The sequence below is a fragment of the Narcine bancroftii genome, chromosome 4 (genome assembly GCF_036971445.1).
Source record: "Narcine bancroftii isolate sNarBan1 chromosome 4, sNarBan1.hap1, whole genome shotgun sequence".
NCBI lineage: Eukaryota > Metazoa > Chordata > Chondrichthyes > Torpediniformes > Narcinidae > Narcine > Narcine bancroftii.
Genome location: NC_091472.1, coordinates 265,297,673 through 265,323,912, shown reverse-complemented (window position 1 = coordinate 265,323,912; position 26,240 = coordinate 265,297,673). Strand labels below are relative to the sequence as shown.

Sequence of the window (26,240 nt, the reverse complement as noted above, 5' to 3'; positions counted from 1 at the left end):
GGCAACTGCATCTCTGGGCCTCATGGTGTAAATTAGATTATGTCTACTGATTCATATGCATCTCTGGGCCCCATGGTAGAATTTAGATGTGTCTTCTAATTCATATGCATCCTGGGCCTTATGGTGGAATTGAGATTATGTCTTCTGATGCAACTGCATCCCTTCTTGCATAAGCTGGTCTAAATCCTCCATTACAGACCTGCCCTGGAAAAGAGTTTGTGGCAGTATCTGTAGCTGCTCCTCTGTCATCAGGTGTTCAGCCATGTATTAAACTTATTTTTTTGTCCCATTAGCACAAGGCACAGGAAGAAATTCTGAGATTACAAACCTGGGAGTCATGCTGCTTGCTATCTCACTCCTTCAAATCGTTCTTCAGAAATATATCTCCTTTTCTGCAAATGCCATTGATCCTAGAGTGGAGTATGACCTTTGGCTGCTTACCCTCCCCCTTGTAATGTCCTATATTTGCTCAGAGACACTCTTGTCCCTGGTACCAGGGAGCCAAACACCACCCTGGAGTCTCACTTCCATCCACAGAAATCCCCAGCTGTGCTCCGAACTATGGAGACTCCTGTAACTATTTGCTCTACACCTAACTTTGCCCTTGCCTTCTGGCATGGTGCCACTGACCTGGCTGCTGCTGCTGCCCTTGGATAGATGAAGGTAATGTTAATAATAGGAACACTGCACTACCTGACTGCTATTTTTCCTAAAAATCACCAACTCTTTGCTGCCTTTACCCTGGATATGATCACATCACTGTAACTGCAGTCTGTGACCCTCTTAGTCTCATGGATGATCAAGAGTTCATCCAACTCTAGCTCCAATTTCTCGATATGGTTGCACATACCATAACTGTAGAAACAGGGACACTGGAAGTCTCTGATATTGCATCTTGCAGGAGAAACACACCTCTGCCCTGACTTGATATCTCAATTACATGAAGACTGAAAAGCCAAAACAAGAAAAACCTTACTTGTCCTTCTGCTCAGTCCTTTGCCAAAACCTCTCAAGCCAATAACTGCGCATTTATATATGAAGCACTTCTCTACTATTCCCCAAGTATTTGTTTTCAGTTATTCACACAAACAGTATTGGATTATCCTTTTTCACTCTGCTCAAGTATGTTTATTTTTATTGCAGGTTAAAGTTGCTATCTTGAAGTACATTGAGAGGTTGGCTAGGCAAATGGACCCAGCAGATTTTGTTAATTCCAGTGAGACCCGTCTTGCTGTGTCCCGAATCATAACATGGACAAATGAACCAAAGAGCTCTGATTTGAGAAAGGTAGGAATTTATTCTGTTTAGAATCTTTGTGCTTGCTAAGATAGCATGGCTGAATCTGGTCCTTCTGTGAATCAAAAATTTGAGTAATTCAACCATGTTGCTTTAGTGCACTGGTTGTACTCCAACCGCATAACATTAACTAGAAATAGATTTTCTTTTTATTTTTGGATATTTCCCCTCTCAGCTTTGATTCTGTACTATTTATTGCTTGAGTCGCAAAAGAAATTGCAAGACAGGTAGAAATATTTTTTATTAATTTGAGATGAGCATTGTTGACAAGCCAGCAATTATTGTTCATGGCTAATTGCCCTTGAAAAGGTGGTGGTGAGCCAGTGCTTTGATCTGAAATAGCCAATGTAATTGACAGTATAACTCCAGGATTTTGATCTACCTCCAGAGGGAAGCAATATGTGTTCATATCGCAACGATGAGTTGTTTTGGAAAAATGAAAGTTCTTAGCTTTTCCATGCAGTTATTTTTGCTCTGTTTGAAATTGGATTTTGGGAGGCAATTCTATAGTGTACTTTCCAGATGGTGTCTGTTGAAAAACAATTGTCAAGGTGATAGATGACATTGAATTGCTTTATTGTTACAGAAGGTGAAATCATTTTGTGAAAAGCATTTCATTTCATCAGTTTCCTGATGTATCTTGAAAAGGGTCCCACCTTAAACATTATCTGATCATTTCTTTCCAGGGCTGCAATTATTTGTATACATTTTCTTTCCATGAGTTCATCCAGCTTCTCATGTTTGCTTACTTTCTTTATGTGACTTACAGATGGTGGAAGGTCTCAAGTGAGGCATAGGTGATTTTCAGTAGGATTGTGCTCGAGTCCATGACTGTTTCAAAATTTGGAATCTGTCAGTGTCCATACTTTTGTGCCCGATAGTATATGTGTATCTGGCCTTTTCCCACATTTAACTGACTAAACACCAGCTCAGTCCAAGATGATTAAAAAATATAAATGCTGTTCTTCAAGCCAATGCTCCATCTTGGACACTGTTAATATCCTTAATTGTAAAGAAATATTTAATTAGGCAAATTTGAGTTGGGAGTTCTTGATTTTTTTTAAACCTAATGGGAAACAGTTGTAGAGCAAAATGCAAAAAATGTTGGTGAACATTAAAATCTTCAGTATTTTTCTTCTCCCTCTCCCTTATCATTATGATGACTACAACATTTTAAGAATTTCAGTTCTCCTCACTTGAATTTTCAATGGTCAGATTCCCAACAATATGTAATCTCATTTTGGCGAGATGTGAACATGATTCCTAGAGAGGCTTGCCTTTCTTTAGTATGCTGAGCATTGGAGTAGGTTGTGCAGAGAAAACATATGAACAAAATAGGGTGTGGAACCTGATGTTTGAAAGCAAGATAGTGGTAGAAACCCTCATTATAAATTAAAACAATACTTGGGTTAGGTTGGATTGTGGGTTTTTTTCTGGCACAGGCATAATAAATCAAATGGCAGCCCATGTTTGAATGTTTAATGATTTTATGGTGCAATTTTTAATGGTTTGTGTTTGCTGTAATAATTAGTTTCCATTTGATTTTGTTTGTAAAATACTCTATAATTGAATATTGTGGGATAGAAGTATTGAAAAACCTTGAACTTTTAATTGGTGAAGACAGTGAGACAAAGATGCTTTTTTTCATCCTATATTTGTCCCTGCGCTCCACAGTTTTAAAGTTGTTATCAAACAATTCACATGTGATTTAAGTGCACATTCCAGCATTTATTCAGGCTTATTTATATATATTTTGGTTTGACCGTGTAGAAATTACAGCACTTTCATACATAGTCCCTTCATTTCAGGGCAACATAACATGTGGGACATTTGGCTCAGGTATGTTTAATTGTTTCATTGGTGCAGGTATAAAAGAGCTACGCTTGCTTCTAATCACCTTTGGAGTCTGTAATTGTCATTATGAGGCTGAAAAACAAGAATTAAACAGCAAGAGATATCACTCAAACCTTAGAATTACCAAAATCAACCTTTGGAACATCATTAAGAAGAAAGAGTGTACTAGTGAGCTTAGTAATTACAAAGGGACTGGTATTACAAGGAAGAACTCCACTGCCGATGACAGAAGAATTCTCTTCGTAATGAATAAAAATCCCAAAACGTATGTCTGACAGATCAGAAGCATTCTTCAGGAGGCAGGTGTGGATATGTCGCTGACTTCTGCCCACAGAAGACTTTATCAACAGAAATAGAGGCTACACTGTAGTTTGGAAACCATGGCACAGATGGCATGCTTTGGATCTTGGGCAATCCCTTTACACCTCCACACTTTGCTCATGCCATCATTCTGATACAGGTTAATCTTATTCTCATCTGTCCACAAGATCTTTTTGCAGAACATTGCAAGCTCCCTAGTGGTTTGCATCTTGCAGTTGAAGACAACAGTTGAAGACAGGAGTTGAAAAAAGGGAGACTCAGCAGATAGCAGTTGATTGGGCAATCGAGTTCAGCAGTTGAAGACAAAGGGAGTGTAGTCATCGTTGGAGTGACCTGAGTCAGAATGATAAGGCTTTGGCTCAACAGGCTTCGGAGAGAACAGATAAGAAGCAAAGAATAGTTGGACTTGAAGTCAGAAAGGACCACCCTGCTTGAGGAACAAAAATGATTCAGCAGGTAGGCACAGAAAAGGGCAGGGTTTTTTTTTAGATATATGTTATGTTCATCTAATTATAGACAGTGAGAATGGCAGGCAAAGCAGGGGAATGCTCATCTTGCAAAATGTGGGTCATCAGGGAAGCCAGAGGTATCCCTGACGATTTCATCTGTGAGAAGTGCATCTAACTGCAAGTCCTGACAAGCTAAGTTAAGGAATTAGAGCTGGAGTTGGATGAACTCTGGATCATTCAGGAGGCAGAGGGGGTGATAGACAGGAACACTATCACACCTAGGAAACAGGAGAGGGGTTGATGGGTGACAGGAGTGGGAAAGGAAACAGGCAGGCAGTGTAGGGCACCCCTGTGGCTATCCCCCTAATAACAAGTATACCATTTTGGATATTGTTGTATGGGGGATGACCTACCAGGGACAAGCCATGGAGATCATGTTTCTGGCGAGTCTGGTTCTATGGCTAAGAAGGGAAGGGAGAAGAGGCAAGCTGTAGTGATAGGGGATTCCATAGTTAGCAAGCAGAGAAGAGATTCTGTGGAGGAGATAGAGTATCCAGGATGCTGCCTCCCTGGTGCCAGGGTTCGAGATATCTCAGATCGAGTTCACAGAAATCTCAGGAGGGAGGGTGAGCAACGAGATGTCATGGTCCACATAAGAACCAATGATGTGGGTAGGAAGGGTGAGGAGGTCCTGCAAAGAGAGTTCAAGGAGTTAGGCGTTAGGTTGAAGGACAGGACCTCCAGGGTATTGATCTTTGGATTGCTACCCATGTCACATGCTAGTGAGGTTAGAAATAATAGGATAATGCAGCTTAACACATGGTGAAATGCATGGTGTAGGAAGAAGGGCTTCAGGTTTCTGGGTCATTGGGGTCTCTTCCGGTGAAGGTAGACTATGTTTTGATGCGATGGTATGCATCTGAACTGGAAAAGGACTAATATCCTTGTGGGTGGGTGCTGCTCCAGTAGATTTGCAGGAAGAGAGGAACCAAAGTGCCAGAGCAGATAGAGGAGTGGAGGAAGGAAAAAATGATGTTAAAATTGCATACACCATTAGAAATCAATGGGTTGAACGTGGTGGAAATGTTCTCAGGTGCATCTGTTTCAATGCAAGGGTTATTGTAGTAAAGGCAGACGAGCTTAAGAGTTTGGGTTGTCGCATGGAATTATAACATTGTGGTCATTAGTGAAACTTGGTTGAAGGAGGGGCAGGACTGGCAGCTCATTGTTCTGGGCTTCCATTGCTTTAGACAAGATAGAATGGTATAGAGGGAGGTGTGACATTGCTTGTCAGGGGAAATATCGCAGCTCTTCTCAGGCAGGACAGACCAGAGGGCTAATCTACTGGTAGAGCTGAGGAATGGGAAAAATATGACTACACTCATTGGGTTGTATAATAGATTGCCCAATAGTCAACGAGAATTGGAGAAGCAAATCTGTAGAGAGATAGCAGACAGCTGCAGGAAACATAATATTGTGATAGCAGGAGATTTTAATTTTCCACAAATTGACTGGTACTCGTATACTGTAAAAAGTCTGGATGTCTTGGAGGTACTCAAAATGGTGCTTTACAGCGGCAACTCTGATAGGAATAATTAAATATTCCCGTTCAGAACTACTAAAAATCAAACAAAAAGCGAGAAACATAAAATCAAACTTACCCAACAGCATGGAGGTCCTAAGATCGCTTTGACTCAGTAGAATCGGCAATCTCTGTTGGGATGGAGGACTTTTAAGCAGCTCACGTAAGTACAACAACTCAGTGGGAGTTTTAAACAACGTTAGCAGTACAATAACAACGCCAGCAGCAGACCCACAAACCAGGTAAAGAAGACCTGACCACATGGATACACAGAGAGGCTACAGGTCAAACTGAGATGCTGGGACTTGAAGCTTCTGCTCCCTACAATCCTTCTGGCCAATGTACAGTCCTTGAAGAACAAACTTGATGAACTCCAAGCCAGACTTCAACATCAGGGAGTGCTAGGTAATGTGCTTTATGGAAACATGGCTAAATGCAGGCATTTCAGACACGGCATTGCAGCCCAAGGGCTGCACCCTCCATCGCGCTGATTGAACACCGGTGTCTGGAAAAACCAGGAGAGGCAGCATTGGTGTTATCATCCATTCATTGTGATGCCCAGGCATGACGGTCATGTCCCACTCCAGCTCCCTCCACCTGGTCCCCCATTCTACCTGCTGAGGGAGTTCACTACCATCATCCTGGTCGCAGTGTACATTCTGCCCCAGGCTAATGTCAGGCTGGCACGAGAGCACTGTGATAAACAGCCATGAGACAGCACATCCGGATGCCTTTCCGATCATTGTGGGAGATTTCAACCAGGCCAAGGTGAAGAAGTCTCTGACAAACTACCACCAACACGTCACATGCGAGACCAGGGGAGCCAACACACTCAACCACTTCTGCATCACCATGAAAAATGTATACCAAGCCATACTACAACTGCACTTCAGCAAGTCTGATCACCTGGCTGTACTTCTACCCCCAGCATAGAAGTAGAGAATGAAGACCACAGCACCAGTGCTGAAGATGCGAAAGGTGTGGTTGAGGGAGGTGGATGAGCATCTGCAGTGTTTTGAATTGGTAGACTGGAACATAATTCAAGAACTCATTCATAGACTTGAATGAATGTGCAATAGGTGTCACTGACTTCGAGACCTGTATGGACCAGAGTGTGCCCACGCACAAATACTAGGTGTTCCAAAATTAGATGCCCAGAATGAATCAGAGAATCTGCAATCTGCTGAGGGCAAAAACAAGGCCGTTTAAGGCAGGGGGATCCAGATCTTTACAAGAAGTCCAGGTGCAACCTTTGGAAGGCCATCTCCAAAGCAAAGTGGCAATTCTGGAGGAAGCCATAGAGACAGAGACAGATACATGCCAGCTATGGCAGGGAGTCCAGGCCATTACAGCCTACTCTTCTCTTTTCTTTGGCTTGGCTTCGCGGATGAAGATTTATGGAGGGGTAATGTCCACGTCAGCTGCAGGCTCGTTTGTGGCTGACAAGTCCGATGCGGGACAGGCAGACGCGGTTGCAGGGGAAAATTGGTTGGTTGGGGTTGGGTGTTGGGTTTTTCCTCCTTTGTCTTTTGTCAGTGAGGTGGGCTCTGCGGTCTTCTTCAAAGGAGGTTGCTGCCCGCCGAACTGTGAGGCGCCAAGATGCACGGTTTGAGGCGATATCAGCCCACTGGCGGTGGTCAATGTGGCAGGCACCAAGAGATTTCTTTAGGCAGTCCTTGTACCTCTTCTTTGGTGCACCTCTGTCACAGTGGCCAGTGGAGAGCTCGCTATATAACACGATCTTGGGAAGGCGATGGACCTCCATTCTGGAGACGTGACCTGCCCAGCGCAGTTGGATCTTCAGCATCGTGGATTCGATGCTGTCGGCCTCTGCCATCTCGAGTACTTCGATGTTAGGGATGAAGTCACTCCAATGAATATTGAGGATGGAGCGAAGACAACGCTGGTGGAAGCGTTCTAGGAGCCGTAGGTGATGCCGGTAGAGGACCCATGATTCGGAACCGAACAGGAATGTGGGTATGACGACGGCTCTGTATACGCTAATCTTTGTGAGGTTTTTCAGTTGGTTGTTTTTCCAGACTCTTTTGAGTAGTCTTCCAAAGGCACTATAGATGGCTGTGATGCTTTACTACCCAATGAGCTGAACACCTTCTATGCTCACTTTGGGAAGAAGGACCAAATAAAGCTTATTAGAATCTGAAAAAGCTGAGGAGACTGTGATATCTGTATCTAAGGGTGATGTAGGAATATTATTCAAGAGGGTGAAACCATGCAAAGCATCAGGCGTTGATGGCATACCTGGCAGGGTACCAAAAATCTGCACCAACCAATGAACCAGAGTGTTCACAGACAATTTTTAAAAAAATTCCATACATGTAGTTTACAATGAATTAATACAACAATAATAAATTTCAAAACTGCACTACATGATATTTATAAACTCTCCCCTACCCTAACCCTCCCCCTACTACCTCCCCTCCCCCCAAAAAAATACATTTTTAAAAGTCCAGTAATATAGCAATTTAAAATAAAATGAAAAACAAATCTTTAAGGATTGATCTGAGATGCTCATTCAAACACATAGGACATGAAGCAAACTTCTATATAGACAATTTGGAGAGGATCAATATAGGACTCGGGGGGTTGGGGTGGTGGGGGGAAGGAAGGAAGGAGGCTATCACATTTTTAGACTAAAATTTGTATTTCTTTCTCAAATTATATGTAATTTTCTATAAAGGAATACAACTCTAATCTGAATTCCATCTTTCCATACCCAAATGAGTCTGATTTCCAAGTAGTTGCAATACATTTTCTTGCCACCGTTAGTGCAATTTTAAAAATTCCATTTGATATATTGATCATTTTAATTTAGGTCTCCTCCCTAGAATATTCCCCAATAGGAATAAATCTGGATTTTGTGGAAATACAACATTTGTAACCTGCTCTAAAATGTTCCCTCAATCCACCCAAAACTGCTTTACTGCAGCACTGACCAAAATATTTCAAACGTCCTTAGTGTTGTGTGGTGCCTGAGGACTGGAGGATAGTTCACTTTGTTCCACTGTTTAAAAAAGGCTCCGAAAGTAATCTGGTGAGCCTCAGTAGTAGGTAAATTATTATGAGGTGTTCTAAGAGATTGGATATACAGGTAGTGCCCAACTTACGATGGGGTTGTATTTCCCGCACTGCCATCTTAAGTTGAAAAAGTTCAAGTTCGATAAAGAATATTGCACCTACCAGTTTTTATCGTTAAATATTTAATACACAATGTTTAATGTTGAATAAAGAGACTGCAAGTGTGGTTAAGTCAGTATTGTGAGAGAGTATGCAATGTGCTACTCTCTCGGGATACTGTCATTGCCTAGATTGCACGGCAATAGAGTGCCACATATCACAAGCGCGGGGACACATTGGAACTCGAAATTGAAAGTATTGATTTGATGCATCGTATCTTTGAAAATTCGTCAGTTGGACCATCATAAATCGGAGACCATCTGTATAATTATTTGGAGGGCCATGGACTAATTAGAGATGGTCACTGTGGCTTTGTGCATAGTAGGTAGTATTTAACTAACCTAAAAGATTTTTTCAAGGAGGTTACCAGGAAAGTTGATGAAGAAAAGGCTGTTGATGTTGTCTGCATGGACTTGAGGCTTTTCACAAAGTCCCATGTGGGAGGTTCGTGAAGAATGTTCAGATGCTAGGTATTCATGGAGAAGTAGTTAACTGGATTCAACAATGGCTAGACGGAAGAAGCCAGAGAGTAGTGGTGGATGATTGTTTCTCAGACTGGAGGCTTGTGACTAGTGGTGTGCCTCAGGGATTAGTACTGGGACCATTTTTGTTATCAATTATATTTTTTACACAGCCGCTGCATTCCGGGAAATTATTCAATTTTCTCAGAACGCATGCTATATAAAAAGTTTGGAACTGAACGGTGGTACCATTTCCAGTTTTGACTTTTTTCCTCCTAGATGTCTTGTCATTTTCCCAGAACACCTGCAGAATAAACTGCACTGCAGCCATTCCAGAACCAACTCCGGTTAAAGTGTATTGTGTACTGTAATTTTCTTAGTATAGATGAATTTTTTTTTTTTTAAAAGAGCTGCCTGCTCTCTCCCGCAGCCCGTTGTCCCATTCTGTCCTGGTCGTCTGCTGCCTGCTCACTGTTGCTGTGGGCTGCGAACCCTAACCTGAACCCCCATGCCTTACCCTAACCTGAACCCCCATGCCTTACCCTAACCTGAACCCCCATGCCTTACCCTAACCTGAACCCCCATGCCTTACCCTAACCTGAACCCCCATGCCTTACCCTAACCTGAACCCCCATGCCTTACCCTAACCTGAACCCCTGACCATTGCCCTAATTCCATCCCAAATCCCACACCTAACCCTAAGATGTGAATATAATGTTACCCACTATGCAGACTATAAATTTACCCCAGGCCATATCAAAATGCACAGTTGATCCTGCTAAGAGTGAGAAACAGGCACAGGGTAATGAAAGCAGGGGCCAACCAAAAGTGCCAGTTTATAGTAGCACAGAACCTCTGAAAGAGGAGGCCAGTATATCCAAGAGGGATGACGATCATGCTGTCTGCATATTGACAACCTTAACCTGAACCCCAATCCTAGATTTGACACAAGGTCTGCCAAATTGTGAGCAAGCTGGACTGTGGGTTTGTCCTCTTCGAACAGTCTGAAACCCACCACCCCGCTTCCCCACTGACAGCCCACTATTAGCCCTAACGATATGTTGCGGTGATTAGTAAGGGATTACTTAAGGTGGTAAGTGAGTGGAAGGAAAAAGTTTGAAATCCACTTCTTTCAATCAATACTTGCAGTAGATTTTCCTACACTCTTTTATAAATTGTGTGTGTATGTTTTATTAAATTGTCCGTGTATTTTCCCATGCTCTTTCATATTGTGCACATATGTGCTTTATTCCCATGCTCTTCTTGTGTTTTAATAAAAGTAATGTTTGATAGCAAACCCATGTGTCCAGACACCTCTCTCACACGGAGGTAACTCTTTCTCAACGCAACAATGACCAGTGCGGGGATCGACAGTATTACTATTAGTCACCATTATCACCCTGATTTCAAACTGGCATATAAAACCAGGGGAATATTTTTGAGTAATTTTTTTGGAAAAACAAGTGGGTCCAACATGCTATCAAATATGGTATTTTATACGTGACATGAGATGCAGACACCAACGCTGTTGAGTTACATGTCCCACCTCTTTTGTTTGCGGACTGCTAGTATGCGGTCTAAAATCACGGAGAGAAACGGAGATTTGCAGTTTTGGTCATTCCTGTGTGCACTACCAACTCTGGGATCTCAGAGACTCTTCATCACGGTAAAAGCCCGCAAAGTCTAAGTAAAGATCATACATGTCCATGTTCAGATTAATAATGTGGTAAATTGGATCAGCAAGCCCATTGTTATTTAATTTTGTTTTGGAATCTTTAGCAGTGGCTTTACGGCAATTGGCTGATAACTCAGGAATCACAAGAGCAGGAAATGTTCACAAGGTGTCGCTTTATGCGATGACTTTTTGTTGTATATATCTAATCCTGATCGGTTGATCCCATCAATTTTATCACTTTATCAATTTGAGCAATTTTCAGGATGAGTGAGTTGTTTGTTTTGGGCTCTTCTTGCTCTTTAGATCCATCTATTCCTTTTAAAATAATTAAAAATCATTTCAACTATCTAAGTATTACTATGACTAAGAAGTTCAATAATTTTTTAAAGAATTTTTTTTACCATAATAAGTCATGTTAAGAAGTCCATGACAGTGGTCCCCTCTTCCAATGACATTAATTGGATGTGTCGATATTATTACATAGAAACATAGATGAATATGCCTCGTAAATTCTTAAATATTTTTCACACTGCACCTATTTTTGTTCCCAAATCCTTTTTTGATTCATTGGATTCTATCATATCTTATATGGTAAAATAAATGCCACCTTTTTAGGAAAGTCTTCCTTCAGAATAATTTTTTTTAAAAAACAGAGTCTTGGTATCACCTAAAACCTTTAGGTTTTATTATTGGGCAGCTAATATTAGATACATTTTTTTGGATTCATCACAAGGAAAATTAAGGTGCATTAAGTTGGATTAATTTAGAAATTAAATCTACTAAAGTATTCTCTTCTTCCGATGCTTGGAGTACCTTTACCTTTTTTGACATCCAAATTGACTGATAATTTTGTTGTCAGAATATAATGAGAATCTGGTTTCAATTTCGGAAATATTTTGGGTACATAAATTTTTATTAATTAGTCCTATTTTAAGCAATTCCTTTTTGTTAACCTTCGGTTCAAGATAGCAATTATCTTAGCAGTTAAATATAGATATCCAATCTTTTTTCAGATTTTTCTCTGACCAAAATCTTGCTTCTTTTGAACAATTATCCACCAAATTTAAAATACCTCAACATTTTTTTAATATTTACAGGTTAGTTTTTTTTTATTTTAAATTTTGAAGCTCCTCAAAGCCCTAGAATAGGGGTGGCCAAACCGCAGCTCGCGAGCCACATGCGGGTCTTTGACATGTAATGTGCGGCTCATGGGAAGGGTAGGTGTCGGCAGTGAGGAGGATGACTGTCAGCAGGTCGCCAGCTGACTGTCAACCGCCTACCCGCTGCTAGGCATTTGAAAGCTGCTAGCCGTTTTGCCTTGCTGCTTTCAGGTGGCTCGAGGGAGTGCTTGGAAGTGGAGAATATACCTTCTTGAGATGGGTTGAGTAAGTGCTCCTCGGGGACGTGTTTTCCGCTTTCAGGTGGCCTCCGACAGCCGCATTCAAGTATTTTGGATCGCTTTACATTTGGGTATTATGGTGATCTGAAAGGGGCTAACAATAGTGTTAGTGGGTGTGGCTTGCGATCAAGTGATTGCTGCGGCTCTCAAACATCTGAAGTTTATGATATGCGCTCTTAGGTTAAGCAAGTTTGGCCACCCCTGCCCTAGAACCTAATATAGGGCATAATTTTCAGCCTAATTATAAAGGAGTAGTATCTGCCCTTTTTAAATTCTAGGGATTGATCCCTGGAGAAAATTTTTTAAAAAACTATGGGAACAAGATTTTCAACAGCCATTTTCCAAAACTAGATGAAATTCTATTCTGAAATGAGTGCATTCATTCTCTGTACTATAAAGTCATTATTATAATTTAAGATAGTAAACCAGGCCCAATATTCCAAAGTTCAATTGTCTAAATTCTATTCTAATATCTCTTCTAAATGTAATAAATGTGTAATTGAAGAAACTATACTTCAATATGTTTTGGTTATGTTTTTCCCTTTCCAATTTTTGGGAAGGGGTATTTCGTACCTTATCTTTAATTCTTATTATTAATTTGATTCCAAATGCTTTTATTGCCCTCTTTGGAATAAATAGGCCATCTGGTTTAATTCTGACTGCTTCACCATCCCACATCTTTGCCCACACCTCCCTTAATGCAAGAAGGGCCATTTTAATGAGATGGAAAAATGCTGTCCTTCCTAGTCAATGGTTGTCCGACATGATGGCATGTCTGATTTTGGAAAAAATTGGATGTTCCAATTAACTTTGTTTCTTTATTGGGTTCTTTTCTTAATTATTTTGAAATTTGTAAGATTAACTAGTTTTTATTTGAACCCAATATTTACCTTCCTTTTTATTATGACTAGTGGACTGTTTATATTAGCCAATAGCCTCCAAAGGGAGGGAATTTAATTAGAAAATTAGTGTAGTGTTTTTATTTTTCCTTTTAATGTAGCATAGATCTCAGTACTATTTCTATTGCGATACGAGATTTTGTTAATACTTTATGTACTTATGGAACATTTATTTGATAAAATTAATATAAATATTGAAAAAGAAAGGATCAGAAACTTTGCAGATGCCACTAAGATTAGAGGTGTTGTGCACAGCAAAGAAGGTTTTCAAAGCTTGCAGAGGGATCTGGGCTGGCTGGAAAAAATGGCAAATGGAATTTAATGCAGATAAGTGTGAGGTGTTGCAATTTGGAAGGACAAACCAAGAAAGGACATACACAATAAATGGTAGGGCACTGAGGAGTGTGGTAGAACAGAGGGATCTGGGAATACAGATACATGATTCCCTGAAAGTGGCATTACAGGTGGATATTGGCCTTTTGGAAATCAAAGTATTGAGTATAGGAGTTGGGATGTTGTGTTAAAGTTGTACAAGACATTGGTGAAGCCATGTTTGGAGTATTGTGTGCAGTCTTGGTCACCTAACTACAGGAAATATATCAGTAAGATCGAAAGAGTGCAGAGAAGGTTTACTAGGATGTTGCCTGGACTTCAGGAACCAAGTTACAAGGAAAGGTTAAACAGGTTAGGACTTTATTCCTTGGAATGTAGAAAAATGAGGGGAGATTTGATAGAGGTATTTATAATTATATGGGGGATAGAAGAGTAAGTGTAGATGAGCTTTTTCCACTGAGGGTAGATGAGGTACAAACCAGAGGAAATATGAGGAGGAACTTTTTCAGACAGAGAGTAGTGGGATGTGGAACAAGCTTCCAGCTGAAGTGGTGAATGCAGGCTCAATTTTAACATGTGAAAGGAATTTGGACAGGTATATGGATGGAAGAAGTATGGAGGGCTATGGACTAGGTGCAAGTCAGTGGAACTGAACAAAAAAAATGGTTGAGCACAGATTAGAAGGGCAAAGAGGCCTGTTTCTGTGCTGTAATGTTTAAGATTCTAACTCATTCTCATGTTGAAAAATGGCAACTACAGTCTTCAAACGTGATCAAAAGCTTCAAAGCAAGCCTAGCCCCCTTATATCTCCACCAATGATGCAATTAACATACCTGAGTATTCACAAACAACTGTGAAGCCAAATGCCCCAAACATTATGGTGCCCTGAAATGAGGGGACTAAGCATAAAAAGTGCTGTTTTTCCACATGGTCAAACCAAAATGTATACAAATGACCTTGAATAAACTCTGAAATGTGCACTTTAATTAGATGTGAATTGTTTGATTACATATTTAAAATTGTGGAGTACAGGGGCAGATTAAAAAAAAAAATCTTTGTGCCAAACATTATGGAGGTTATGCCTAATAATTTTTCATTTGGAAGTCAAAAATCCCCTGGTTGATTTAAACTTGTTTCCAAGCAAATTAAGACTGTAGCCAGACATTATTCACATTAGTTGAAAAGGAAACATAATTTGCATCAACTTTAGTCTCTTCATTAACTGCAATGTTTTGATTTTGAAAGTTTCAGTTGAACATCAAAAATCTATTTTTGAAAAACAATGTTAATATTTTTCTGTCCCCTGTCCATTCCCTCTCATTATTAGGAGTAGCCACCATAATCCGAGAATCTAGTACATTAGTCCTCATTATACTGGCCATCTCCCCTCTGCACTTTATCTTGTTGAAGGGTTCTGACCTGAAACATTGATAATTTTTCTTTCACTGAGTTCTTCTGGCAGATTGTTTTGGTTTTTTTGGCTCCAGATTCTAGCATCTGCAGTCTCTCAAAAACCTTTAATGCTTTTCCAGTGTTTTGCTTTGGTATAATAGTTATATGCTTGGAACACATTTCTGCTATTGTATATTAAGTACCTGTATGATTACGAAAGCATAGTTGTTGAATCAGTCATAATACCAAGTAAAGCATACAGTGGGATAGTGATTACAGTAAATATCTGTAATTCAAAGTCCACCTTGGCATTTAGGAGGAACTTGTATCAAACTGGGTTGAATATGTTACATTGTTGTATAAACCCATCAGACTCAATATCTCGAAGTCCACCTTTACCTGGTCTAGTCTATAGGTGACTCGATTCCCATTCTTAATTACATTCTCGGCTCAGGGGCAATTAAAGATGGGCAATAAATGCTGGCATTGCTATTGTTACATCGCGCATAATTTTTTTTTTTAATTGAATATGCAAGATTCTCAGATCCAGGTTGAGTTGCAACAAGGAGCTCCTCAAGTATTTTTATAATTCATTTTTCTAATCTCATTGGATTATTTCACACTGATATTTAATGTGATTGTTAGCATTGTTTTCGGTTTTGCTAACAACTACAGCAAATAGTTTTACAAATAGATAAATATTTAGCTTTGATTAAAATGTATGAGTGAGAGAAAAGCCAATAATATTTGAAAAGTAGCAGATTACTTTAATTAAAAGGATAGCCATGATCTTTCTGTTACAAAACCAATTGGTGAACTTGATCACTTTCTGCCATGGCTGTTAGGCTTTCTATAAGTTGTTTTTAAACATGCAACTGCTGTTGATTGTATTCTAAAGATTTTCTAATACCCTTCCCACCTGTCAAACTCAGACTGTGCATAGTTGGTTGAGTGATGAGGGGTTGGCCAGGTCCTGTTCGAGCACCTCTGGGCCTGGTGAAATTGGCCTGGAAGAAAAGTGTAAACAGGTAGAAATACAAGTTGCACTACTAATTTCAAGTTGCTTTTCCCCATACCTTCTGGCTTTTAAAAAAAATACTTGGCTGTACAAGGGTCTTGGCCTCACTCCCTTTTCCAATATAACATCCATGTTTATTCACATTACTATATTGCCAACAAAAGTTTTTTTTTCTACAACCAGTTATACATGGTTGGTGTTTGGGAATAAGGTTTGACTTTTTGCAGTTTTAATAAGTTACATGCTGCATTGGCCTTGACATGAAAACTGCTGCTTACTGGGTTGGAATGCATGCCCACCTGTTAACTAATGGATTTGAAAGTACATTAACAGTTCTTGTGTTTATTTATTTTGAATTTGAAGAATGCTATTTGCTCTGTTTAATAAATTCAAGTTTGACTTTTTAGTGATAAACTTTCAATAGATCAACATGTGTATTTTATATGTTGCCTAAAATATAACAAAACTTAACAATTTGTGAAATATACCAAAATATTATAACGGTGCTCATCTTGTTTGAATCCACACTCTTTGAATCAATAACAATATTGAAAAAATTTTTAATTCCAGTTATTTTCAGCAGACATTTAGTTTATTATTCCAGTTGGGGCAGCACGTTTGGTGTAGCGGTTAGTGCAACACCTTGTCATCGCCAGTGATCGGGACCTGGGTTCGAATCCTACGCTGTCTGTAAGGAGTTTGTACATTCTCCCTATATCTGCGTGGATTTTCCGTGAGGGCTCTGGTTTCCTCAGTTTGAATCATTTCAGGGGTGCAGGTTAATTAGGTGTACATTGGGCAGCACAGTCTTGGGGACTGAAATGGCCTATACCTTGCTGTATGACTAAACTTAATTTTTTTTTAAATTGAAACCTATCATATGCACTTTATGAATAGCATACTAATGATTCCTATATTGAAAGTGCATTCAGGATTTGATTAAAATACAAAAGATAGGTTTTGTCAAAATTAAGATCTTGAGAATTGGAGGGGAATGATGACCTGAATTTCAGATTGGCTGAAAGCGGGGAATACAAACAGGTGCTTTTATTTTTAGATAATTGAAGGTGGGGTGTGTAGTTTAGGTGCTGTTTGGTGTTGTAGCTACTACTCTTTTTCATATGCAATGATACCATGGTAGTATGTATAAATACATAAATTTGCATATGATTGAAAATGCAGGCATGCAACAAACCTTAGGAAAGTCAAATTAGTTAAATAGATACAAAAGTCGGTGGTAAATATTTACTGAAATAGAGGGATAAAGTCATTCATTTTGAATTGAAAAATGAAAGTCAAAAGAAACTCAATGATACAATCTTAGGTATGCAGGGACCACAATTAGGGTATTTGTTCATGAATTTTTGAAGTAATGGACAATTTCAGAAAGTTAATATATTTGATAAATTAACGTAGAATATTTGGATCCACAAATGGAGTAAGGAGTACAGTGATCTATAAGAAAAATAGAATTAAAGGACAGGTGATTTCCTGGAATGAACTATAGATGAAAATGTTCAGTTACAAAGATTTGGGTTCTGTTTAGAGCAATTGTGAAAGTGATTAAAAATGCTGAACGTTTTTATGATAAAATAAGATGAATTGTTTCCAATGCCCATCTCATCAATAATCAGATGATGCAGATTTAAATTCATCACAAAATAAATCACATGCAAGGAAATTTTTTATTCAAAGAAGGCGCAGAAGAACAAGACTGATTGGATACAATTTTCAAAGAACCAGCACAAATTTATTTGGATAATTTATTTATAAATATTTTGCAGAATTATTCCAGGTTGTACAGTGCACCTTGTCAGGTAATACTTGAAGTACTTTAGCAGAAATAAATACATCAGGTGCCAACTGAAAAATGATGCTTGTTGTGAAGCTGACTGAATGATGATCATTTTTAAAAATTTTCTTTCTGCTGCATTGGCCTTTTTTAATATGGGGAGAAAAAGAATGATTTGTGCATAAAATAGTAAATGATGTTTTATGTTGAAAGGTTATTGACTCATTATAGTTTTTTAATTGTGGTTTTTCTGCTGGGATTACAATTTTTGAAAATGGCCACAGTTTGGAACAATCTTGGTATAACCCGAGTACCTATTGTTTCTCAGTAGTAATGCTTGTGTTTAAATTCTGCACTGCAGTTCTAAATATTCTTAATGATAATGCTACTTTTTAAATGTTAAGCATGTGTGTTAGAATGCACTACTAAATCTTGTCACCAAAAAGCATTATCCTGCAAATAATGTAGAAAATCCTGATAAGGCATTTCATTGTTTCCATTGGGTGAATGTGCTTTCCAAAAGAACTCTTGAGACTTCTCATCCATGATCTTGAGATAACAGAGTCCATTTTAAGATTTTAATTATTTTGTCTCATTTTTTTCTACAGGCTGCGCAGGTCGTATTGATTTCTCTCTTTGAGCTGAACACTCCTGAGTTCACTATGTTACTTGGTGCCTTGCCCAAAACCTTCCAAGATGATGCCACTAAACTCCTGCACAATCATTTGAAGAACTCCAGCAACACTAGTGTGGTACAGCTTCAGATTACACAATATATTACAAGAAACTTTTGAAAGTATACATTGCAATCCCATTTTATGAATTGGTTTAGAAAGCATTATTGTAATGTCTGCCATACATAAGCTCTGGTTCAGTAGGAGTTGGATGTAATAATAACATTCTGGATTAATCTTCTAATGCACCACTAAAGGATACTAGACGGTATTGTCATTTAGTTGCAAACTTAAAGTGGGATTATGTCGTATTAAGTGGGTATACAAGATCCAAACACTGTTTGAGGAACAGTGAAGTTGTCCTATTGCTTTAGTTTTTCATAACTCAAACAGATTATTTGACAATTTTATCACAGTGCAGTGTGCAAAGTATGCTTTAAATTTTCTTCATTATATCAATGAGTCCAATTATTTGTAAACTGTTTTGAAAATTTCATGGTAAACACAAGATAAAAACAATTCTTTTCTTTGATAATAAATTACTTAGAAGGTTTTCATCATTGTTATCATCTGCTGTTGTAAATAAACCCCTGATAAGAATAGGCAAAAGGTGGGTGAGGGTGATGAGGAGGGAAGAAATTTGTTTTGGAACCTTTGAAGACTATTGAATTCAGATGTTAAGAAACTTGCAAGGACTTTGGCTGAAGTTTCTGCCCAATTTTTGGACATTTCTTCAAATAATGATAAAGATCTAAGCAAGTTTGCATAGCACTAAAGCAAAAGTTTCAAAATATTTTAAATATCATTTATGTTTCAGTTCATCAAAGGACTGACTAATTAATGTCCCTTTATACAAGCAAGAATGCTTTGATTTATTTTGACAATTGAATTTAACATTAGATAAAGATTAGATCATTCAAGTGATAATTAACAGCAGTGTAACTAACAGCATAGCAGTTGGTGCTGCTTGCCTTGCATCTCAACTAATCCAGACTTAATTCGGAGTTTTGTAATTTGTGTGGAGTTTGGGCATTCTTCCTCTGACCATGTGGGTTGATCCTGCTTCTCAGGTTTCTTCCCAATTCCAAAGATGTGTATATTATTAGATTACTATAAAACTACCCTGAGTGTAGGTGGATGCTTGGAGAATTGGAGAAGACTTGATGACATCTGACAGAAAATACATTCAAAGTAAACTTGGGGTGGGGTGGGGGCAATGATTTTAATGTGATTGCTCTGAAAGCCAGCATAGAGCCTATGTCAAATGCCCCTCCACATATTAAGAAAATGTGATCAAATACATCAGGGGGAAAAAATGCTTTGATGTAACTAAAAGCCTTGGATGACTGAGATTTTGCAAAACTAACCCAATGTTATATCATAGCTTTAAGATTGCCATTCAACCTGTTTGTGTAATTGATGAATTTTGATCCGATGATTCGCAATAAAATGTATTTATAATTTAATAGATATAATTTATTGTTTACGTTCTTGTTACTTTAACTGGTACCTCTGAAAGGCTGAGAAAGTAACACAACATTATGTTCCTTACTTTATTAGAGTTCACCCAGCAACACAATGAGGCGCACTCCTTCACGGCACTCCAGCAGTCGAACAAGCCCTCTTACTTCTCCAACAAACTGTTCGCATGGTGGTCTTTCCCCAAGGTAATAAATGATCATTGCAAGTAACTGATCTGTTTCTGTACAAAATGTACGATACAATTGAAATGGGAATAATTTTTGACAATTCTTTTCTTTGCAAATTTTCAAAATAGACAATAATACTTCTTTCATACTTTTGTTTTTGTTCGACATCTTTTCTCATATTTTCATTCTGTATTCTGTTAATTTTTGAACAAAATACTTGTTTAGCATAATACTTGACAGCACATACTGAAACCATTGAAGACCATATTTTGTAACAGTTACTTTTGAGTGCATTTATTTCACCTTTTCCTTATTTCCAATTGCCTACATCTGTAAAATGAGAAAAAAAACTAATTGTATTTTTTTTTTAAATTAATCCTATTGTTTATAAACCAGGAGTATTAACTAAAAATTAAATATTTTAAAGTTCAGAATAAACACAATGCTTGGCAGAAAGACTTTAGAGATTGCAAAATCTGCTTGTTTAAATTTTGGTGTAATTTGCTTGTAAGTATTTTCTATAATTCAGAAATCTCCAAGGGTATGTCATTACACTTTCAAATTTCATGGAACATTTAGGAATATGAAAATAAATGACCAAAACTACAGTTATTTTTTCCACTCTTTGAACTGAACCTTTTGAATTTTTTTCTTCTCCCACCATTGCTCTCCCTGAAAACTGCATTGTTATTCTTGTTTTATATTTGGCATGAATGGTACTTTTAGATTGTTAATTATGCCTTCCCAAAAGAAAACATTTAATCTGATATGGTACATGACTGTAATATTATGCCATTTACATTGGTAATTTTGGATTATTTCATATTTTAAAGGTTTCTTGGATAAATTAGCATTTTAATAGAATTACAATGTAACATTGCTAGTTTCAGGAATAGAAACTTAATAACAAAGAGCAATGCAACAAAGTGAAATTTTTTGTTGCCATTTCATGCTCACAAAGCTGAAGTAATCCACAATACAACCAAATAATTCATATGCCCTGTAATTTGTAAAGATGAAACTGCATATCTTATTTTCCATAAGTTTTGGAGTTGAAAATAAATAAATTCTTCCCTGCAGTTTCCAGTTGTGTAATGTTAAAATGGGTGAAGTGATCTCACGAGGGACTGTACATATGTGTGTAATAGTGGATACTGTGTAAAAGTAGACTCACCCCCCCCACACACACACACAATTTTTGGCCAAAAATCTGATATTTTTCCCAGAAATCACATTAATAGTTAACCTTCACCCACCGGAGTTCCTGAATCCTCGACTGTAAACTCTCGCCGAGGCCACAACAGCTTGCCTACCAGAACTCTCAACCATGGACTCTTGCCTTTGCCTCGGCTGCCTGCCCATCTGAGCTTCTGACGCCCGCATCGCGGACTCTCGCCAGCCCAAGCTCGTGATATCCCTAGTGTGGACTTTTGCCTCTACACTGGCTGCCCGCCTATCCGAGCTCCCAATGCCACAAACTTGGACTTACCATCCGGTCCTACCCGCCCATGGGTACTCCTGACTCTCGTCTAGGCCCTGGCAATCTGGGCTCTCAATGACCCAACTGCAGACTTACCATACAATTGCCCACCCATCTGAGCTCCTGACACCCAAATGTGAACTTGCCATGCAGTCGCAGCATCCTGCCCTTTTGAACTCCCTACGCCTCAAATGACATGTACTTACCACGGTCAAAACTAGTACAGGTATACCGATCCTTTATCCGGACATCTAAAATCCGGAAAGCTGTCAAAAGTGGGGAGAGAGACGGTAGTGTGAGTCAGGCGGGTGAGGTGGGGTGGGGGGGAGACGGCAGGGCGTCTGGAAGGGGGTGGGGGTGGATACAGCAGCACAATTCAGGTGGGCTTAAATCTGGCTTTCCGAAATTTGGAACACACCAAAGGTTCCGGATAAAGGAATGTGTACCTGTATGCACGTAATCATCGACTGCACCCCACCAACCCCCCCAAATTTTACCCTAAAAATTTGTCCACAAAAGTCAACGATTACACACTGGATTAATCGTTGACTTTTGAAAGTCTTTTTGGTAGCAGCTTCTCCACCTCCCCCGACCGGGACGTTGGCTGGACTCTAGAAGTTCTTCTTCTTGCTGAGAGATGTTGCCATCTCTCGGAGAGTCTCAAACTTCAGCAGCGGGACCATGGCTTATATTACCCAAAACCTGCTTACTCAAGCACCTATTCCCAGCACAAAAAGAAAGATAAGCGAGCAAGCTAGCATGCCTAGGCTTCTATATAATAACACAACTTTCAGCTTATCACTTTGAATACAATGGTTTATTTTGCTTCAAGGTTAGGTCTCTGCCTGAAAGACTGTGACCAAAACGAGCAGGAAGGTTAAATGTTCTTGGTACTCAGATATCTCTTTGTCAGAGAACTGCATCTTTGGGCCTCATGGTGGAATTTAGCTTATGTCTGCTGAGACTCAAGCAGGTTACTGATTCTCAGCCTTGCAGGAGCAAAAAACATGGTTTAAATCCTCCAATACAATGGCTTAAAATGTTGAAAGGTGGAATCTGGCCAGTTGTAAAGGAAAGAAAAAATTATGGCTGAAGGTGACAAAAGTAGGGATGAAGGTTTCAATCCAAGCAGTCTTGGAATAAATTTGGCAGGGAATTAGATTGGCCTGATCATTCAGTGGGAAATGGATATAAAGTTACTGACATTCTTGGTGTGGAGGTTTTGACAGAATCTCATGGTTAGACTGCATGTTTATAGTTGTCTTCATTTATAGAATAGATTCTGCATCTATTTGCTTTGCACATTGATGAAGGCTAAAGCATTCCTTCTTTTTAAAAAAAGAGATAAAACTAAATGTTCTCAGGCATAAAGCATATGCAAAATGTGAAAGTTCTGGAGAACTATAATAAAACTGCATATCCATTGTTCGCAATTTACAAGAAATTATATTAGAATATTGGAAGTATTGCAAAGCACTGGTCATGCATCAAAAAGTAGTCTTGCATGCTTGTAAATAAAATGAGCTGTTCTTGGAAATTAATGTGGTTCGATTGTATTTTGATTGCACTGGTATTTAACTTAATTTTTAATAATTGAAAATTTGTTTTTACTGTTTCAAAAACGTTTCGCTTTAAGTGGACTAATTTGCATTTGCACTTTTCCCTATAAGAACTGGTTCTACTTTTGAACTGTTCTTCAGAGTCTCAACATGTAACTGACTTCAATACAAAGTAGGGGTGTTTCATGTTTCCCCGAACTGTTAAATGAGCAAGGCAAATCTATCACCTTTGCAAGTCCAACCTATTGCACAAAACTGTAAGAGAACAACCTCCGCAAACAAAAAAGTAGTGTTATGACATTTCCAAATGCTGGTTAAGTAGAAGTGTTAATTGGGAACAATTTTATGAAGAAGTCTCTGATTAAGAACAATTGTAGCACAGAAACAGGCTACCTCAGCCCCTCTAGTCTGTTTTATTTCCTAGTCCTACTGACCTGCACTCTGTCTATACCCTCTGTAACTCTCCCAACCATGTACCTGTCCAAATTCTTCTTAAATATTAAAAATGAGCCCACATTTACCACTTCAACTGGAAGCTCATTCCACATGCACCACTCTCTGTGCGAAGTTACCCCAAACATTTCCCCTTTCATCCTTAACCCATGTCCTCTGGTTTGTACCTCACCTATCTTCAGTGGAAAAAGTCTATCTATATTTACTCTGTCTCCCCCTCTCATAATTTTAAATACCTCTATCAAATCTCCCCTCATTCTTCTACGCTCCAGGGAATAAATTCCTAACCTGTGACTCAGTTCCTGAAGTTTGGGCAACATCCTAGTAAATCTTCTCTGCACTCTTTATATCTTATTGACAGCTTTGCTGTAGTTAGGTGACCAAAACTGCACACAGTTCTCCAAATTTGGCCTCACCAATGTCTTGCATAACTTTAACATAACGTCCCAACTCCTATACTCAGTACTTAAATTTATGAAGGCCAATGTTCCAAAAGCTCTCTTTACAACCCTATCCACCTGTGACACCACTTTAAGGGAATTATGTATCTGTATTCCCAGATCCCTCTGTTCTACCACACTCCTCATTACTCTACCATTTACTGTGTATGTTCTTTCTTGGTTTGTCCTTCCAAAATGCAACACTTCACACTCATCTGCATTAAACTCTATCTGGCTGTTTTCAGTCCATTTTACCAGCTGGTCTAGATCCCTTTGCAAGCTTTGAAAACCTTTTTCACTGTCCACAACACCTCCAATCTTAGTGTCATCTGCAAACTTGCTGATCCAATTTACCACATTATCATCCAGATCACTGATATAGATGACAAACATCAATGGTTCTAGTACTAATTCCTGAGGCACACCACTAATCACAGGCCTCCAATCTGAGAAGCAATCATACACCACTACTCTCTGGCTTCTCCCATCTAGCCATCATTGAATCCTGTTAATGACTTCACCATGAATATCCAGTGGCTGAACCTTCTTGACTACCCTCCCATACGGGATCTTGTCAAAGGTGTTACTCAAGTTCATGTAGACAACATCCTTAGCTGTCAATTCTTTTGCTAACCTCCTTGAAACAATAAGATTGGTTAAACACGACCTACCATATCTGATCTTTTAGAACACTTTCCAATAATTTTACCAACCACTGATGTCAGGCTGACCATCCTATAATTTCCAGGGTTACTTTTGGATCCTTTTTTAAACAATGGAACAACATGAGCTACCCTCCAATCCTTTGGTACCCCACCCGTGGGTAAGGAAATTTTAAATATTTCTGCCAGAAACCCTGAAATTTCTCCACTTGTCTCCCTCAAGGCCTGAGAGAATATATTGTCAGGTCCTGAGGATTTATCCATCCTTATTAACTTTAAGATAGCAAGCACTTCCTTCTCTTTAATGTGTATCAGTTCCATGACCTCACTGCTTGTTTTCTTTACTTCCCACGACTCTGTGCCCTTTCCTATGTGAATACTGATGGTAGAAAATACCATTTAAGATCTCCCCTATCTTTTGGCTCCATACAAAGCTGACCACTCTGATCTTCAAGGGGACCAATTTTCTCCTTTTCTATTCTTTTGTTCTTAATATACCTGTAGAAACCTTAGGATTTTCCTTCACATTATCTGCAAAGCAACCTCATGTCTTTTAGCCTTTCTGATTTCTTTCTTGCATTTTTTTATACTTCTCAAGAACCTCATTTGCTCCATGTTGCCTATACCTATTATACACCTCTATCTTCTTCCGAACCAGATCCCCAATATCCCTTGAAAACCAAGGTTCTCTACACCTTCTAACTTTACCTTTGATCCTGACAGGAACATACAAACTCTTTACTCTCAAAATTTCACCTTTGAAGGTCCTCCATGTACCTCAGATATCCTTGCCCGAAAGCAACCTATCCCAATCCATGAACTGTAGATTGTAGATCCTTTCTTATTTCCTCAAAATTTAGAATCTCAACCCAAGACCTATCCTCCAGAATTAACTTGAAACTAATGGCATTACGATCACAGGACCCAAAATGTTCCCCGACACATACTTTGTTCCCTCATATGAGATCAAGTATTGTACTCTCTTTAGTTGGTACTTCTATATATTGATTCAGAAAACTTTTCTGAACACATTTGACAAACTCCAAGCCATCCAGCCCTTTAACAGTATGGGATTCCCAGTCAATATGTGGAAAGTTAAAATCTCATACTATCACAATTTTATTTTTCCTGCAAATGTCTGCTATCTCTCTACAGATTTGCTCCTCCAATTCTCACTAACTATTGGGTGGTCTATAATATAACTGCATGAGTGTGGTCATTCATACCTTTTCCATTCCTCAGCTCCACCCATATAGCCTCAGTAGATGTGCCCTCTGATCTGTCCTGCCTGAGCACAGCTGTGATATTTTCCCTGAGGAGCAATTCCACTCCTCCCCCACCCCACCCCATCTTTCTATCGCTTCTAAAGCAATTGAAGCCCAGTGCACTGAGATGACGTCCTGCCGCTCCTGAAACCAAGTTTCCCTGATGGTTACAGTGTTGTAATTCCACCTGCAATCCATGCTCAAAGCTCATCTGTCTTTCCTACAATATCCTTGCATTGAAATAAATGCACATGAGATATTTTCACCACGTTCAACCTGTTTACTTCTAAAGGTGCATGCAGTTTTAACTCACCCTGCAAATTTTGTTTAAACCCATCAGAGAAGCACCTGCCAACAAGGATATTATTTCCCTTCCAGTTCAGATACAAATT

General features: G+C 39.0%; 1 protein-coding gene across 9 annotated transcripts in view; it reads left to right on the top strand.

The window, feature by feature from the left end:
• The window catches only part of clasp1a (cytoplasmic linker associated protein 1a), a 235,470-nt gene that overhangs the window by 161,889 nt on the left and 47,341 nt on the right, over window positions 1-26,240 (top strand). For 5 of the 9 annotated variants that reach the window (XM_069934911.1, XM_069934910.1, XM_069934909.1 and 2 more), the window contains 4 exons: window positions 1,144-1,287; window positions 15,789-15,884; window positions 18,275-18,418; window positions 19,901-20,007. In XM_069934911.1, coding sequence (XP_069791012.1) covers window positions 1,144-1,287; window positions 15,789-15,884; window positions 18,275-18,418; window positions 19,901-20,007 — 491 coding nt within the window. The remainder of the gene's footprint in view (window positions 1-1,143; window positions 1,288-15,788; window positions 15,885-18,274; window positions 18,419-19,900; window positions 20,008-26,240) is intronic. The other 4 variants (XM_069934915.1, XM_069934914.1, XM_069934913.1 and 1 more) reach the window with 1 other exon arrangement.